This window comes from Chelonoidis abingdonii, chromosome 2 (genome assembly GCF_003597395.2).
Source record: "Chelonoidis abingdonii isolate Lonesome George chromosome 2, CheloAbing_2.0, whole genome shotgun sequence".
Taxonomy (NCBI): domain Eukaryota; kingdom Metazoa; phylum Chordata; order Testudines; family Testudinidae; genus Chelonoidis; species Chelonoidis abingdonii.
In genome coordinates, this window is record NC_133770.1 from 121,930,065 (window position 1) to 121,949,162 (window position 19,098).

Sequence of the window (19,098 nt, forward strand, 5' to 3'; positions counted from 1 at the left end):
TTCCTAAACCCAGGGTTGAGAGTTCAATCCTTGAGGGGGCCATTTAGGAATTCGGGGATTGGTCCTGCTTTGAGCAGGGGATTGGACTAGATGATCTCCTCAGGTTCCTTCCAACCCTAATAATCTATGATTCTGTGACTGATTTGTGACACCAGGCCTAAATGAGGACAAAAACTTCAAACTCAATCAAGATCTGTTTCAGTTTAAAGCTGAACTGGAAACTCTTTGATAGTTCACTGTCCAATGCATGTTTTAAAGCCATTATCCTCAACATCTACAAATGCTTCGGTATGTAAGCTGCACACTGAAATATCCTCTGGAGAATGTGAACTTAAAAATCAGAGTATAAAGCCAATATTAGCAAAGAATAGGATCTGATTAGTAACTTCTATTAACTTGGAGGGAGGAGCGCAGAGGCATAAAGTAAGACACTGTACAGTCAGTGACATCAAACCATACAATGAACAAGTGACAACATTACATGATATCCATCTAAAAATTAAAGCTATTTGCTACTGAGAAAATGAGCTGAGCTTTAAGAATCAGCAACTTAAAAAAAACAAAAAAAACCAAAAAAAAGGTAAACCACAGGAAAGAAATATTTTTTTCAAAAAGTTGCCCATTTTTTTAATTGGTCAGTTTCTTCCTACTTTTATCTATTCTCCTCTCTTACTCCTGTATTCCTCTTTTCCCCCCGCTTTCACTTTGAGTGGTCCCTCAAAGACCTCAAATTAAGTTTTTATAACATAAAAAATACTTAGCAACGAGAACTAACAATCCATGTGCCTATCATTGCCCAGATTGATTTCCATTTACCGTATATACTTGTTCATAAGCCAATTTTTTTTTTTTTAGTAAAAAAGGGAAGCAACAAGAAAGGAGTTGGCTTATGAATGGGTATAGAGAGGGAGAGGTGGGACACAGCCCCTCCCCACAACAGAGGGTGCAAGGAGAGGTAGCACAGCCAGCAGAGCCAGAAGGGAAGAGGCGGGGCAAGTCTCTCTCTGCTTCTGGCCAGGCTGCTCTTCCCCTAGCCTCTGAAGCTGCTGCAGGCTCAGGGGCTGGCAGGCTCTGGCCGCGCCGGCCCGCTGGAACAGGCTGCAGCCATGCCGCCCAGTCTGCCAGAGCAGCTCCAGCCAAGCCAGAGACATCCTCCCCAGATAAGGTAGGAAGGGATGGGATGGGGAGAGTGTGGGGGTCCTAGGCTAGGGTTGGAGTCATGTGGGGAGTGGTCACAGGGGTTTCTCCCCTGACCATCAGCTTCTCCCTCCAAAAAAATTTCCCCATCAGCTGCTGTCCTGGCCCATCAGAGTAAGCAGCTGGCACACCAGATGCTTTTTTGTTTACTTAGTTTTACCTCAAGCACCCTCAGGCACGGAGGTAAACAAACCATCTCAGCCTGCCAGTGGCATATCCTGATGGCCTGGGAGCCAAAGTCTGCTGACGCCTGAATTATAGGGTCAGCTTACGAACGGGTTATAAAAATTTTCCATTTTTACATATCCATCTTGGAGTGTGGGGTCGGCTTATAAACGAACTCACTTATGATCGAGTATATACGGCACTTAAACCCTGTCTTTTTTCCCTTTGGAGATCATACGTTCTACATGTCTAGCATCTTTTGGAAACTATCAAAACTATATACATAAAAAGGGTCTTGCACACCAACACAAAAGCCAATCCCAAAAGTTTGCTGTGTGCAGAATCCTGGAAATAGCGGATATGAACAATAAAGGACATGTTTCTCCCACATGAAGAGTTTGTAGCATATTTTAGTAGGTGAAGACAGAATAAAAATGATATGCAAAATGTTACTATCTTATCTGAAAGATCTAAAGTAAGACTGATTTTCTTTTCATGACATAGTGCTAAGCAGGCACACTTCAGAAATTTATTTCCATGGGGATATTGCTAAACCCTACATTATAATAATCTCTGCCTATTAAGAGGCACGACAGCAAGTGACCTGACTCAAACAGGTAAGGGCTTTTTCAACACAGGACCAAGTTATATATGAAATTTGGGGTATTACCCTGATAACATCAAGCACTGCAACTTTGTTCTGTGTTCCCCCCACCACCACACACATCTAGTTACTTTTTAATCACATACATGAAAAGTTGCAGTAGATGATCTATTTATGAAGAGATTTGCAGCTAAAATATATGGAAGTTCTTGATCTCATTACTTACTCATTTTTTGAAGCATCAACACACAAAAATAAGGCTATTTGCATGAAATCTGCATACATGTAGACTGCACTAATAACAAAGGAATAAAACTTTCTTTTAATTTATAGGCATTTTTTTCAACCTTGTATTTCCGAATTTCTATTGAGTTCTTGCAACAACAAAAGCTTGATTCTTTTGTTATATGTAAGGGTTCCAATAACCATAGCTGAACAATGCTCAGATACATGCAACTAAAGCTACTGTATCATTGTAATAAAAATACAGGATTTGAACTCTTTGTATAAGCAGCAAGCTATATGCAGCCATAAACAGTTATGAAATTTTATATACCTGGATACTGATATGGATGGTAAAACACTTATAATAATTTAACCAAGTCTTTGTATCATGGTGCTACATAGAGGAGTTTTCATTTAAATGCAGAGTATTTTGGATACCAACTGTTTGAAATATAGTGAACCAATTCACAATAAGAGGCTGAGATGAAGTATGCTCAAATACTGTATTTCATATTCCAAAACAGCACTGAGTTCTTTTCTGCTCATGTTATTAGCATTTCTATTAAGTGTCACAAGTTATTTTTATTATTTGTATTACTGTGGTACTTAGGCATCCTTGTCATGGACCAGGACCCTGTTGTGCTAGTCCAAGGGTCCCCAAACTGTGGGGTTCTTCTTTCAAACAGCTCTGTTCTCTCTAAAAATATAGGCCATCTAGCAAATGACAATTGCATCACTGACAATTTTTAAACCAAGACTGGATATTTTTCTAAAAGATCTGCTTTGGGAATGATTTTGGGCAAGTTCTGTGGTCTGTAGAGATCAGACTAGATGATCACAATGGTCTCTTCTGACCTTGCAATCTAGGAAATAACTGAATACTGGAAACAAAACAGTAAACATTTCATGCACAAATACCATGACATGTTCCACTAAGTTTTAAATGAGGTATCAAGATTTGCAAGCATTTATTTATTTGCATCTTTGTACAACAAAAACATCAACCCTAGATATATTTGTGCTTTTCAGTGCATGACAGCATGCTTCTGTACTTGAAAGCAACAAGAAATCCACTAGGCAGTGGGATACAGTTAAGCAAATAACTTAGGGAAGTAACAACTATACTCACAGCAATAGTAACTTAGTTACATTGTACTTGTAAACTAAAACAAATTTATCAGCATATACAATAGTGTATGTTACTTATGCAAAAGGAATACAAATTACAATTGCTGTAGATGCCATAATTTTCTATATGCCCAAACCTTTAAACTTTCAGCCGTAACACTAAATTAGAGGAACATTGTCAGTTAGGTTAGGCTCAAAATGTAGCTGCTTGAGAGTAGCATAAAATATAAAAAGTCATATTGTCAAACTGCCAGGAATCAACAAGTTCCAACTAATTTGTAAATCTATGTAAATATATTAATTTATGCCCATTTGTACTCTCACAATACATTAATACATTAAGCATTTTATTAACCTTAAAGCTGTATGACTATTTGTATTTCCCATTCACCTGTCATACCGTTTTCTCCCCCTTGCCATTTTCTCCTCCCTTTCCATAGGTTTGCTCTTTTACCATACCCCTATGCTTCAATTATTCCTTTTTCTAACCAGGCTCCTCTTAACTAAAAGTTTAAAATAAAGCAGTTAAACAAATTAGTACCCTTGGCCCAAATCCTACTAATCTTACACAAGTCCCATGTATCTAAATGAATTACTTAGGCAATAAAGCGTGCAGAACATGGCCCACTCTGGAAGCAGAGTGTAAACAAGTTAACAAATAAATTGAGCTATCTAGAAAAGGATGACTAAAAACCTTGTAGTACAAAACGCCCATATCAGTGATCATTTCAAGTTCACATAAAGCAGAGTGTGCAAATATTTACACAAGAAGGTAATTTAATCATGTATTATTAATGAGGTATTAATTAAAAAAAAAGTTGCAATAGCATACCAAAGATAGATACAGTACTTCAAAAACTGAATTGACAGTATGAGATCATTCAGTTATGTTTTTCAACATTAGTTACAGAAGCCTTTTGCTATTTATAAATACAGGCTTTTGTACTCAGCTTGTTTTCAAAAGTGAGTTGCAAACATTAAGACTCCACATATGCTCATGAGAAACAGAAAGTGAAACACTTTCACTGTCAGTTTGAATGAAATGCTAGAAGTATACACTTGCTCCACTAGAAAATCTGCTGTTTTAACACAGCAACAAGGATTCTAATAAATGTATAATTTTAAAAACACCTGACAATGAGAATCTGAAAGGAAACTGTCAACACAAAGACATTTTGCAGAGCTCTCTTTTCTTTTGTCACTAAGATTTAGAATTATTACAAATGAAGAAACTCAAGCTCCACATTAGATTCGTTTCTTTTTTACTCAGATCAGGGAAATGTTCACTCCTCCTCCCTCTTTTGAGATCTGCTGGGACTCGCTCTGGTATTTGTGAAGCGAGGACAGGAGCCGGTAAGCGATGCTACTCGACGGAGAGGACCCTGCTGCCCGTGGTACGCTCCCCGCCCAAGCCTCTGCCCCGCCCTACAGCCGGCGTGACCGACTCGTTCCGGGTTCGCAGCCTATCAGGGTGAGCCACAACAGAGAAGTCCGCCAACCGGGGAGCTGCTCCCGAGCCGCCGCTAGCCCCCCTCCGGGCAGCACATGCGGCGGCGCTGCGAGCCAGAGTCACCCCCCACCGCACACACACGGCCCGCAGCGGGCTCGGGGAGGCAGCTTCCAGGGGCGGGAGGGTGTGAAGGGGCGAGAGCCGCACCACAGCTCGCCCCAAGGAAGGAGGGCACCACCCAGAGTATCGGCCCCGATAAAGCGACCCCGCATCTGCCAGCAGGTGCCCCCGCTCCGCAGATAGGGCAAGATGTGCCCGAAACTACACGGGGAAGCGCAGCAGGAATCCCAGGGTTCACTATGGCAAACTAGTCCCACACTAGTCGGGACACCTGCCACCCCGCTCCCCCCCCAGCTCCGTCCCACCCCATTCCTCCCGCAGCTTTCACCCCCGCCCCAGCTCTCTACCCATCCCGGGACACTGACTAGAAGCCAGTGCCCCCTGCGGCAGCCGCCGCCGCAGGCCGGTGAGAGCGGGGCAGCGCCGGGCTCACAGGGGGCAGCGGGAGGCGCAGCGCTGGGCAAAGGGGGGGGGCTGGGTCGGTCACTTACCAAGAGCAGGAGGACGCAGCCGGGGTCAGGCGGGGGCAGGAAGATGGCGGGTCTCATGGTAGAACAGTAGGGGCGGGGGTGATGCGGCTCCCACTCGCGGCGGCGGCAGCTCCGGCTCCTCACTTCCCCTGTCTCCAGGAAACACCCCGGACAAGTTCCACCGAGAGCTCCCGCCCCAGCCACACACTTCCGGGGGGCAGCGGGGCACGCCGGGAATTGCAGTCCTGCCTGCAGAGGCGCGGGGAACACCATTTCCCGCCATGCACTCGCTGAGCGCGGAGGCGGGGCCGTCGCAGGCCGCTGCCTTCTGGGAAAGGTAGTTCTTCCCCCCCCGCACACCGCCCCGCGGAGCGGGGCGACTCCCACAATACACTGGGGGTGGCCTCGACAGTTACCCGCTCCTCCCCTCCCTGCGGCGCCGGGAGGGGCCCCGCGGTGGCGGCTCAGGTGAGTAGCGGGGCCGTCCCGTGCGCGGTGCCTCTCAGCCCTGCCCGGTGGCTTCCGCGCGTGTCCGCGGCGCCCGCGGAGAGCTCGGCCCCGGGTGGCTGTGGGAGCGCCGGGCGCCCGGCCCCTACTGAGTGGCTCGTGGATGAAGCCGAAAATCTCCGCTGTTTCTGAAGAGATTTTGTTTCTAAAGTGTCCCGCCTGCCGGGCCCCTGCAGTCCCCGCGGCTCCCATCCCATAGACCCCCGCCCATGCGCCTCTCGGCTCCCACCCCATGGATCCCGCCACTCCCCGGGCTCCCACTCTGTGTCCAGGTCTCCCATCACCGTGGTACCCGGCTACTAATGTCCCGCTGCTCAGGGTCACCAGTGACTGATAGGTTGCCAGCCCTCCAGGATTGGCCTGGAGTCTCCAGGAATTCAAGATGAATCTTTAATTAAGGATTCTGTCGTGTGATGAAATCTCCAAGAAAACATCCAACCCAAATTGGCAACTGTAGTGACTGCCTGGGGAATGTTCAGGACAGTTCAGTTTGTCAGTATTTTGTTCTGGTTTTTAAACTCAGCTAGGGATTTTCTAATTAAACATAGTGTGGCTGTTTATTAATTTTATTGTCTGTTGCCATAGCAACTGTGTGCTTCAGTTTGAAAAAAATTAAATACCACACTTAGCTAATGCCAGCTTAAACCGGATTTTCATTAGTTCACACCATAGCCAGGAAAGTAATTCCTTGTTCAGTGATATGTAATTAAGGTATTTACTTACTACAAGCATTCTTGGGTGTCAAATACTGTAGTAGCTGGGTTCCAAAATAGTTTCAGTTATCAAGAAACTGGAGGGAGCTCAGAGAATAGCAAAATGGTTAAATAAAATTGAATGGAACATTTAAAACCTTTTGAGCAGTTCTAATTCAAACTATTCTTTGTATTTCCAATGTAAAAATAAGTATAAAGAAGCAAAACTGGACACAAGCCCATTTTAAAAACTCATTTGCAGATCAACTTCAACTTCAGTTAAGTGTTCTGTGGTGCTCATTATCGTGTGAGTGAGGCATAAGTTTGGAGTTAAGGGATCTGGAGTCTGTTCCTGACTCTACCACAGACTACATGTTTGACGGAGGGCAAGTTACTTAGCCCAAATTTTACAGACACGGGTGTCCAAATTTAGACACTGAAACCTCTATTCAAATCATATTTGGCTTAAATTTGAATTTATATGCTTAACTTTAGATGCTGAGTCTGACACATTCAACCCTAATGTCTTTCTCAGTTTTTCTAGATATAAAATTAGTGTAGCTAAGAGGTGAAAACATTGTCTACTCCATTCATATTTTTAGAAGGCTTTTATATCTTTCAACGAACTATGCTGTTATACATGCAAAGCACATATCAATCAAAATTTGGTACAACTGGTTTATTATTGTCTTAAAATTGAACAGGTTGGTATCTTGCCAACAGAGGAAAGTGGTGTCACTTTAACCTTGTGTATGTGAGCAAGAATCATCATAATTTAGGATGAAATCTCCCATAATTTAAGTCCTCTTGATGTCCAAGTAATTACCCATATTTTTGTTGTCATAATTAAAATGCAATGTTGCCAGCATTCTGGGTTCTCAAAATTCATAAGGTAAATTACTGTTCCTAATTGCAGGATTCAAGTTTTAAGGATATTTAAAACAAGTAGGAAGTGTATTCATTAATAAAAGTTTTCAGTGAAACAACTAATTCACACAGATTTTAATTATGTAATAACTAGATGATTGGAAACACCTATGGTTGATTTGTATTAAAAATAGTTCCAAAATATCGTCTTTCATAAAAAGAGCCTGTAGTTTGTCATGTGAGCCAGTTGCAAAGGCAGTAGCAGCAGTAGAGGCATTGCTTGATGCCTACCTTGTCTTTCGGAGTGGGAGGTGAACCCATCTGAGCCCACTTCTGAAATCTGGATATTCACTGCCTAAGGTCAACCAACTGTGAGTGGGCTGCAGCGGGTTAATTAATGCTGAGTCCCCTTCCCCTTTTAATAAAAGTTTTTGTTTGTTGTACACAGACTTAGTACTTTCAAGTGGGGAAGTATTGCCTCTTGGAGTGCCTAGGGGTGGTGGTTAGTTTTCTAAGGTTATTGGGTCAGGGCTTAAGCCAGTTCTGTTGTGTATTGTTAAAAGGATCCCCTACTTATTGAACATGGCCTTTGTTGCTGCCAACTCCATCTGATAAAAGGGTTACACGTTGCAGGGCTTCTCTGGGATCCTGGATCAGTACCCTTGACAAGCACATCTTTTGAGTAAACTTAATTTGTGAAACTGCCGCAGCCACAATTCAAAAGCAGGTAGCCATAAGCCAACACCCACTGCACAGCATGTTGGGCAGTGTCCTTTGTCTCAGTTTCCTATCGTCTCTTTTCCCTCTGTTGCACTCCTCTCACAGTTAATTCAATTTGGTCATGAAGACCCAGAGTTTGGAGGTGTGTTTGGATGGGTTCAGCTCCCATCCCTGAAAAGGAGGGGTGGGCATCAAGCAATGCCTCTACTGCTGCCACCATCTCTGCAACTTGCTTGCTGCTGCTGTCTCTGCTGCTGTACGCTCATGCTTCCTTGCTGCTATAGCCACTGTTTGCCACAAACTGCCACTTCTGCAGTTGCATGGTCTCAGGTTCCACCACTTAGCCCAGTTCTTAATGATTTCACTGGGTGGTGGAGGACCTCTGTGCTACTGGCTCTTCGTTGTTACTCACTACAACAGTACCCCTGCGCCAGGCTTGTGGCATAGTTCTCAGACCTTCCGTGATTTCAGTTCTAGTAATCACTGAACAGAACCATGGATTCTCAACTGAGTTCTGTCAGTTCTGTTCTTCAACACCAGATAAGGGAGAATCAAGTGGTGTCTGTAACTATTAGGCAGAGTCCACACCATCAAGTAGAAACACCTGTCTCTATTCCTACCTCCTCTTATTTTCACTGGGATTCGGCATCGTTTCTGCCTGTTTGGCAAGTGAGGTTCAGTTTAGGGGTTGACCCTCTCAGTCAGGGCATGTTAAGTACAGTTCTGCTGCCCTTTACTCATACACTAAGGATAGCAACATTTCATTATCCCTTCATTTAATGTTCAAAGTATCTAATACACAGGTTAAGGAAAGAGTGTCTATTATGGCTGTCAAGCGATTAAAAAGAATTGTGATTAATCGCACTATTAAATAATAATAGAATACTATTTATTTAAATATTTTCAATGTTTTCTACATTTTCAAATACATTGATTTTAATTATAACAGAATACAAAGTGTACAGTGCTCACTTTATATTTTATTACAAATATTTGCACTGTAAAAAACAAAAGAAATAGTATTTTTCAGTTCACCTAATACAAGTGCTGGAGTGCAATCTCTTTATTGTGAAAGTTGAACTTACAAATGGAGATTTGTGTACAAAAAAAAAAACTGCACTCAAAAACAAAACAATGCAAAACTTTAGAGCCTACAAGTCCACTCAATCCTGTATCTTGTTCAGCCAATCACTCAGACAAACAACTTTCTTTACATTTGCAGGAGATAAATGCAGGAGAACACTTCTTGTTCAGAATGTCACCTGAAAGCGAGAACAGTTGTTTGCATGGCACTGTTGTAGCTGGCATCGCAAGATATTTACGTGCCAGATGGGCTAAAGATTCATATGTCCCTTCATGCCTCAAACACCATTCCAGAGAGCATGTGTCCATGCTGATGACGGGTTCTGCTTGATAACAATCCAGAGCAGTGCAGACCGACGCATGTTTATTTTCATCATCTGAGACAAATGCCACCTGCAGAAGGTTATTTTCTTTTTTGGTGGTTTGGGTTCTGTAGTTTCTGCATCGGAATGTTGCTCTTTTAAGACTTCTAAAAGCATGCTCCACACCTCATCCCTCTCAGATTTTGGACAGCACTTCAGATTCTTAAACCTTGGGTCAAGTGCTGTAGTTATTTTTAGAAATCTGACATCGGTACCTTGTTTGCGTTTTGTCAGATCTGGAGTGAAAGTGTTCTTAAACCGAACAACATGTGCTGGGTCATCATCTGAGACTGCTATAACATGATATATATGCAGAATGTGGGTAAAACAGAGCAGGAGACATACAGTCCTCCCCCAAGGAGTACAGTCACAAATTTAATTGATGCATTATTTTTTTAACGAGTATCATCACCATGAAAGCATGTCTTCTGGAATGGTGGCCGAAGCATGAAGGGAAATCTGAATGTTTAGCATATCTGGCACGTAAATACCTTGCAATGCCGGCTACAAAAGTGCCATGCGAACGCCTGTTCTCACTTTCAGTGACGTAAATAAGAAGCATGCAGCAGTATCTCCCATCAGTGTAAAGAAATTTGTTTATCTTAGCAAATGGCAGAATAAGAATAGGACTGAGTGTACTTGTAGGCTCTAAAGTTTTACACTGTTTTGTTTCTGAATGCAGTTATGTAACCAAAAAAACCCCTGCATTTGTAAGTTGCATTTTCACGATAAAGCGATTGCACTACAGTACTTGTATGAGGTGAATTGAAAAATACTTTCTTTTGTTTATCATTTTTACAGTGCAAATATTTGTAATAAGAAACAAAAATATAAAGTGAGCACTGTACACCTTGTATTCTATGTTGTAATTGAAATCAATATATTTGAAAATCTAGAAAAACATCCAAAATATTTAATAACTTTCATTTGGTATTCTATTGTTAACAGTGCGATTAAAACTGCGATTAATCATGATTAATTTTTTGGGTTAATCGCGTGAGTTAACTATGATTAATCTATAGCCCTGGTATCTATACATCTGAGTATAATTCTTTAATTATCCAAAAGTACAAAGTTTGGTTTAAAAGTCATAAAGTACATATAGTACATAATCTGCAATATACCAAATTTAGGTTAATAAATTTAATTCAGAGTGGATTTGATTTAAATCACTGGTCACAAAGACTTGATTTAATCATGGATTTCTACATAAAAGTGCATTCTTTTTGGTTGTTATAACCTTAATACATATTCTTCACAACTCAGAGATAGATGTAGGTTTCATTTTTAGAAGGTACACACTATACATTTGAAAAGTGATCTATTTTGAAAACTTTTCAGATTAGTTTTTCAGCTATATCAGAAAATGAATGATTGTTTGGTTATTTCATTTACCAAAGGTAATTGAAGCAGATATTTATGAAGCCATTGGGAGGCGAACTATCTCCAGTTCAACAGGTTAATCATTAATATTTGGAGGTTTTTCTTGTCATGCTATATTAGGAGGAGAACATCACCAAACATACATTTAAATTATTTTATTTAATTAAAACAACAACGCTATGTATTCTGGATTTTTTTCTTCAAAAGAAAACATAATTTTTTATCAAAACAAGTATATGAATTTTTTAATTTAATTAAACATTCAAGTTTTTTTTAAAATCAGGTTTGTTTTTGTTAAAATTGTTAACTGAAATAGTTACATGAAATTTTTAAAAAAAAAGTTAAATTGACTATGTCAGCCAGGTCAACATGAGAAACTTAAAAGATTTGCTTCTGCAGCTAACTCCATTGTTTTCACCTTCATTTTCCTGTTTGTTCATAATCTGGAAAAGAAAAACAAGCTTTCCTGGTTTTTCAGGTCCCAGACGATTTCTCAATTTGGAATGAATTAGTCCAAAGGAGGAAAATATTCTTTCTACACCGACAGAAGAAGCTACTGCTGTTAAAAATGAGATTATCACTTCAACAGTCTCTGAATCCAAGTGCTTAAGTGACTTCCACCAGTTCACTGGTGTGACTTTCTTTAAAACATCATCAGCAAACATATATTTCTTGAATGGTTCTTATTCCCAAACTGAGTCTCTTTTACAGCCTGCTTCTGTTATAGGTTTTCCCTTCTAGTGAGAGAATGGTATGGTAGATCTCAAATCAATGAAGGCTTCACTCAGACCTCAAGACTTCTTGAATATGCTGCTCAAACAGTTTCGCTTTTGTTTCTACTGCTTGTCCCTCCCTTATCACATTTATCTCCAGACTTCTCCTTGTCCAGATCTATTCCGCCCCCAACAATCTTCTATTCATTGAACTTTTTGAAACTTTGCACTTTTAGAGAGACGTAGGGGATTGATTCTGTACACAAATTTGCAGAGGGACAATAGGGTTGAGGGCTGTTATTTCTCAATGCTGTACATTATTTAAAAACATTTTTGCTGTTAACAAGCATGTTATCTCTGGAGACACAAATCCACAGTTTGAGAACTGCAAAACTAAGCATCTCTGATGGTATCTTCTAGACTGAGCACTGAGTCCCATTGGGTAGATAGAAAGATTAATCTAAATAATCTATACAGAAGCCCCTGGAAGCCCATAAGATTGGGTCCCTAATCCATGAACTATTGGAATTCATTTACAAAATTGTTCTTAAACGTGACATAAATAGATTCTCATACTATAGAATTAGAATTTATAATCTCTATTCCATGAGCTATAATGTATCTTAATTAAAACTATCTTTAGATAGGTTTTTTCCTCAAAAAGCATTTTATCAAAAAAAACTTTTTTTTTGGTTATTCTTTTAAAGAAATCATTGGTTTTTATCCATCTTGTTAATGACACAATTTAGATATTGGCGTCCAAATATTCATGTACATCACTCATAAAAAGTTGTACGAAGAGTAGTTCGTGGAAAGCAAGTATAGCAGGGAGTGTAGATTGTCCTTCTGTAATTGAGAATTTAGGATAGGTTGTCTCTAATGCAATCCATTAGAGCAGTATTTCAGTTACTTTCCTGACTTTGTTTCTCAGTGGCACTCCGGCTCATCTCTCCTGATATTGCCAATGTCTAGTGATGTGTTCTAAATAGACGTCCCTTGTTTACCTGATGGTGTCAGATTCCATGAGTTGTCACATCAGCTCAGTATAGCGCTGACTGATTCCACATTCCCACAACACACGCTTGTTACTAGGATCCCATGCACCCAGGACTCTGATAATCAGTGTGTATGTTTGAACCTCGTAACTCCTAGCTCTGAAGGCATTGGCCAGAGGGACGTATTTCTCCACCTTTTTGAGCTCGAATATCTGGGTGGCCGGGTCCTGTTCTGAAATGGAACTGTGGAGTCCACCATGAGGATCTTCTTCTGTTCCTTTTTAGTGATGACAATGTCCAATTGCAGTTGACTGTCCATTCCTGGGATATCGGAGTTCACTGCAATGTTCTCCACAGTTAGCAGGATGGCTTTGACTAGGTGATCTTGGATGGCATTGTGGCGCAGCTGCCAGGCTCTGGAATAGGGCTTGCAGCTACACAAGATGTAGGTGGTGTCTCCCAGTAGGCAAATCGGGTGAAACTGCCCCCAGGTTGGAAGTGGTTGCTGGCATCCCATTTGCACCTCACCTCAAAGGCCTTGCAGTGGTCTGGCTTCCGTCTCAGGTTTTCCATGTGCTGTCCACAGATGGCATCCTTCAGGGTCCTCTAGCATAGTTCTAGCTCTCTGAGTGATAGCTGTACATTCCGTATTCTTGATGTGTGGCACCAGGACTCCCAGCTCCTGACGTTCCTCATACCACAGCCAGTGAACTGTAAAATGAACATCTAGAGAGTAAGTATGTCCATGCAAATAATGCCTGCTTCTGAAGTCTTTTTCCCCCAGTTCATCACTAGATGTCGAGGAGAACTTATTCAGTTGCTGCTTACACTTGTAATTCTTAGCATAAGTTGCTTGCTCAACTCACATGCGCCAGTTCCTTGTATTTCTTTTTAAATGTATATTTTTTGCTAGAGAATTTTATAAATAAATTTTTGCCTGTACTACCACTAGGTGAGCTAAACCATTTTTAGCCTCAATAGGAGCCATATTAGAGGCAGGACTCTTGTATCTGCATCCATTTTCATTGAGCAGCATGAACTAAAAAAAAAAATCATTTACTGGGGTCTCCCCTCCTGCTTCTTGCTCTCTGGAGAGGGATGGCAGGGACTGGATAGACACCTCCACAGTGGAGGAGAGTTCTTGACTTGCCACCCCACCTAGAGACTCCACTGTGGACCCCCATATCGTCCTCTAACTCCTCTTCTTTGTCCATGACCTTGTCCTCAGGGCTAGCTCCACTTTCCACTGCCTCCAGCACCACTGAGGTATCCACAGGACTCTTGATAGTGGAGGTGTGGTCACCACTGAGGATAGCGTCCACTCCTTATAGAAGCATCTGGACTCTGGTTCAGCACTGGAGTGACAGTTTGCCTTCCTTGCTTTCTGGTATGCCTGCTTCAGCTCTTTTATCTTCGCTGTTCACTGCACCATGTCCTAACCCTAACCCTAACCCTATGACTGGAGTGCAGCTGGGACTTGACAGCCTCCTTTCCGCATATACTGAGCAGATCCAACAGCTCTGCATTGGTCCAAGCAGGAGAGTGCTTACCACATGGAGCTGCTGTAGTCAGCTGGGAAGATGTGATGTGAACTCACCACGCCAAACAAACAGGAAGTGGAATTTTAAATATTCCCGGGCCTTTAAAGTGGGAGGAGTGGATGGTTGTTTACGTGGCTGCAACTCAGCAAAGACTGAACTGCTGACCAGAGCAGTCAGGATGGGCATTGTGGGACACCTCCTGGAGGCCATTTACAGTGACAAAACCAAGTGTTGTCTAAAACTTTGCTGCAAAAAGCGCTATGTCTCTCAATCAGGTGGTTTTGTCACTAAAACAGGACAGTTTTGTCAGCAAAAGTCACGTAGTGTGCACACCTCTACTGTTTCGTTGAAAAAAGGTGCCTTTTGCTGACAAAACTGTAGTGTAGACAAGGCCTTACTGGCAGGCTGTGTTCCCTGTTAGCTGCGCATTGGAGCAGCCGCCCAGGAGTGATCAAAGTGCCACACAGTTGATTAGCTGAGCTGTTCACATCCAGCCGGCAGTGTGTATTAAGGTGCCCCTCCCCCTGCTGCTTCACATTGCTCCTTCCTGCTGTCTTGGAGCCCCTGATGCTCCTGGGACCCTCCTTCTGGCTGTGCAGAGAAGGGGAGTGCTGATGCCAGTGTGTCAAGTTCCTTCATGGAAGAAGAATAATTTTGTGGGAAACAGATCTAGAAATTTAGGAGACATTTATTTCTCTCCCTGCCCCCGCCCCCCCGGATAATTTATTATGCATTAGCTGATATAATCTATGTGTGTCTTATAGCTGTGTACAAAAGCCATCACTATGGTATATGAGCACCTCCCAATTTATTAGATTGGCATAGCAAGGTCCCTAGTGGATTTCATAGGTCTTTCCCCTTCCCCAGTGAAAGGAAGATCTAATTGTGTTAGGCCTTTTATCTTTTTGTGGCCTTTTGGGACGTTGTTGGAAAAGATATACTGGAACTCATATACAGCCCAAATAAATCTGTTAGTCTTTAAGGTGCCACCGGACTTCTTGTTGTTTTTGTGGATACAGACTAACACAGCTACCCCGATACTTAACACCTTGTTTTTAAAGGATACAGTAATCTCTTCTCTCCATATTATTCAGGTTTTGTTTATTTACTTTTTCCCTAGACTGGTATATAATTTCCAAGTCGAGTTTCTTTGTCAGGTGAAAACTCAACAGCAATAGCTGCAGGTTAGCTTAGTTTGTATTACATTTTTGCCTAAATATATGTTAATGGATGTCATCTGTAGGAAGTCAGAAATGTAGCTGAGGAAGAAAGCCACGGGGCTGGAGAGGCAAGGTTTAAGTGACCTTAGAAACAACTGGGGAGCAGTTATTACATAGAGGAAAACCACTACTGGGCATGGATCAATAGCCAAGTAGCTATACAGGGCTTGTTTAAAAGACTGCAAAATGGAAATTAAAGACTGCTTCAGTATTGCCAACTCCAAGCATTCAAAAATCATGAGTCAGGCCCCCCAAAATTGTGATATTACCTTAGAAATAATGAAATTAAATATTTATGCTGAGATCAGCTCTGTGTGGGAGGAATCAGCTTGGGGATGGCCCAGCACTCATGTGCACACCTCCTTTGGGGTATAAACCCAAAATTAATATTGTCTTGTACTGTATAGAAAGATCTGCACAGTGCAAACTTATAAAAATTTGCACTTTCCCTCAATGTAGAGAGAGAGATGCACAGCTTTTTGTCCCCTCCCCGCCAAAAATAGGAAATGTACAAACTGGGTTTTGAGCTGAACAAGAAATATGCTGTTTAACTACAAATGATACACTTTAAGTGATTATAAGGGATAGCAAACAGAGCAAAGCAGGTTACTCAGCAAATAAAATAAAACATGCAAACTAAACTTAATACACTAAAGATACAGGTTACACACAGTAATTTCTCACCCTAAATGTTGTTTAGGCATGTTGTAGAGTTTCTGCAGCTCAGAGTTCCAGTTATGTCTCTTTACAGGCTAGACTCCTATTCTCAGCCTGGACTCACCCCTGGCCTTCCCTTAGCTTCGTTCCTTAGTTTCTTCAGGAGCTTTCCACAGTCTTCCTTCTCGGGTGGGGGAAGCAACTGGAACACTCAGATTGCCCTTGCTTCCCAGCCTTAAATAGAAATTACATAAGGTGGGAAGCCTTTTTTTCCTATGGAAAAGTACCAGCAGCGTCCAAGATAGTGTCACCTGGTACAAAATACAATCACATGACCTTGCAGTGTTAGGGAAACTATGAGACAAGGTTTATTTTGGCAATTAATTTGGCAATTGATCATCAGCAGGTAAGTATGCCCAGTGGTCTGTGATGAGATGTTAGGGTGGGATCTGAGTTACTACAGAGAATTCTTTCCTGGGTGCTGGCTGGTGAGTCTTGTCCACATGCTCAGGGATTAACTGATCGCCATATTTGGGGTTGGGAAGGAATTTTCCTCCAGGGCAGATTGGCAGAGGCCCTGGAGGTTTTTCGCCTTCCTCTGCAGCATCTGGTATGGGTCACTTGCTGGAGGATTCTCTGCAGCTTGAGGTCTTCAAACCACAATTTGAGGACTTCAGTAACTCAGTCATAGGTTAGGGGTTTGTACAGGAGTGGGTGGGTGAGATTCTGTGGTTTGCATTGTGCAGGAAGTCAGACTAGATGATCATAATTGTCCCTTCTGACCTTAAAGTCTGAGTCTATTTGCAAGGTTCACAGGAAGGAACTCCTGGGAAGATGGGGGATCTGCATCTTCAAAGACTCATTGTCGTGTCCTAATGGCTGATTAAGACTGATAATTTACTGTCTGGTGGGTGTTTCCCAAGCACATACCCACACAGTTGTAATAGTTACATAAGCAGTGTTCCTAACTCCAGATACGGAAATGATACATGCATACAAATTGGAGAAACACACTCAGTAAATCGTAATCTTCCGAATGATACCTCACGTGACCCATTTTGCGTAAAGCATATCTTAGTTTTGCCATATTCATATCATAACAAAAAACACGAAGTATCATAAAATTTGTGGTTAAAATTGCAAGAACTGGCAAAGGCTTTGCTTGTTGCTTTTCTGCAACAGGAATGGACTTAAAAATTATGTTGTTCCCCTCCTGGAGCAAGACCCTGTTTGGTTTACCTTTCGGAGTAGGAGGAGAGTTGGAGACTGTTTACCTTTTTTATTCAGCCGTCTGAAGGCTTTGGATTTCTCTTTTAAAGGTTCCAGGAATTGCGGCTGTTTAAAACTCTTGAAAAATTAGCTGTATTCTGGGGTCTTCTCTAGGGAATGGGGAATGTGAAGGCCAGTCTTAGGAGGACAAGGAAATATGGAGGACCAACCCTAGACTACTGCTTTGGCATAGAGACTGATTGGAACCCTGGTGTGGAGGGTGGGCAGAAGTTGTCCTTTTTCCCTAGTAATAAGAAACTGTGATAAAATGACCCCATGACAATATCCATTAGACCAAATACTCATAAAGTATGAAATATAGCCATAATTTACAGTATATTCACTAGATTCTTTAATATTGTCATACATGAATTGAGAACACAATTTTAAGAATTAATTTTCTTGAGAGAGCTTGAGAATATTGTCACTTGTATAAGGACAATTGAATAATATGCAGATGGTTAGAGTACTTTCTATTTTAATTTTAAAATATCCTGAATCTTTCTACCCTTATGTAGTATGGAAGCAGTGCACTATACTGATTATTGCATGGATCTGGGAATCTAGGTTAAATACCCAGTTATGTTACTGATTATGTGTGACATTTTGGCAGATAACAACTTTTTTCTGTAGCTGAGATCCCTGACCTGTCAAAAGGGGATATTACCATCTTTGTAGAACACTGAGGTCCTTTGATAAATGGATCTATATTACTAAATCCCAAGAGATAATTGTAACTTGAACTAATATGGTTATGTTTACTATTTGTGACAAATGTTAAGTATTGGAAAAGGATGGTTGGTGCCCGGCTTCTGTTAGTGAATCAAGCAGATAAAATAAAATTCTTAAATGCATTCTGTTCAACTGTAGATGAATACATATTGTTTGCTATTTGGAGAGTTCAGCTAAGAGTCTCAATTGGTGTTTGGTGTATTTTTCAGGCAACAAGAATATTACAGACATCTCTAATGTATGGCTTGTCTAGTTGAGCCTAAGTTAGAGGTTTTTATTAACACACAAAGCGGAACACTTTTTGTTTTTACAGCACAATGTAACCATTTTAACATTATATTAGTCGCATTCATATTACATGATTAAAATTGCATTACATTTTGATTTGTACAAAAATATGTATTTTTTTACTAAAAATGTTGTTGGTACAGATCCAGCCTGTGACAATACCTGGGAAGAGTATGAATGTTTCAGAGAACTGGTTGTTCAATGGTTCCTCACTAGCATCTCAAGTTCATGCTGCTGCTATTAATGGAGATAAGGGTGCCCTCCAGAAGCTAATAGCAGGTAAGTGTTCTCTTTAAAGATACATGTCTCAGCTGTCTAAAATTGGCAGCTTTTCACTCCTGTATTTAACTTCCAGTATTACTGTCCTTGTTCTGATCCTAAGTGGAAGTATGCTCTTAGTAATACCTGTAAAAATATGCAATCCTGTTTTTATTATCTATTGTCTCTGATGTAATTAAATAATATTAAATAGAAAATTTATCATTGCGATTAAATAACTGTGATCTGACCAAGGAGGCACATTGGTTTAAAACACCTGTTTTGGGAAATTTAACATTTTGACCAAATTCCCCTTTGGGTGAAATTTCGTGTGGTTATACTCAACAAAGGTGACTAAATTTCTGGAAAGTTTGGTAAAGTTGTCTCCAATTGCCTGAGTCACCTGAATGTGTGGAGAAGCAATGTTTTATTACTACACAGAATTTCAGAAA

At 41.3% G+C, this 19,098-nt stretch overlaps 3 protein-coding genes across 7 annotated transcripts in view; 1 reads left to right on the top strand and 2 right to left on the bottom strand.

Moving 5' to 3' along the window:
* The window catches only part of ERP44 (endoplasmic reticulum protein 44), a 127,572-nt gene extending 122,018 nt beyond the window's left edge, over window positions 1-5,554 (bottom strand). Inside the window, exon 1 of the mRNA XM_032787140.2 lies at window positions 5,381-5,554. Coding sequence (XP_032643031.1) covers window positions 5,381-5,437 — 57 coding nt within the window. The 5' untranslated portion in view covers window positions 5,438-5,554. The remainder of the gene's footprint in view (window positions 1-5,380) is intronic.
* Window positions 1-19,098, bottom strand: part of LOC142046341 (uncharacterized) — a 1,049,055-nt gene that overhangs the window by 957,310 nt on the left and 72,647 nt on the right. The gene's annotated exons all lie outside the window — the stretch shown is intronic.
* INVS (inversin) overlaps window positions 5,720-19,098 on the top strand; it is a 220,578-nt gene continuing 207,199 nt past the window's right edge. For 3 of the 5 annotated variants that reach the window (XM_032787152.2, XM_032787150.2, XM_032787151.2), the window contains exons 1-2: window positions 5,720-5,827; window positions 18,532-18,667. In XM_032787152.2, the coding sequence (XP_032643043.1) occupies window positions 18,562-18,667 (106 nt within the window). In that variant the 5' untranslated portion in view covers window positions 5,720-5,827; window positions 18,532-18,561. Of the gene's footprint in view, window positions 5,828-16,193; window positions 16,289-16,318; window positions 16,355-18,531; window positions 18,668-19,098 lie in introns of those variants that run through there. The other 2 variants (XM_032787147.2, XM_075062639.1) reach the window with 2 other exon arrangements.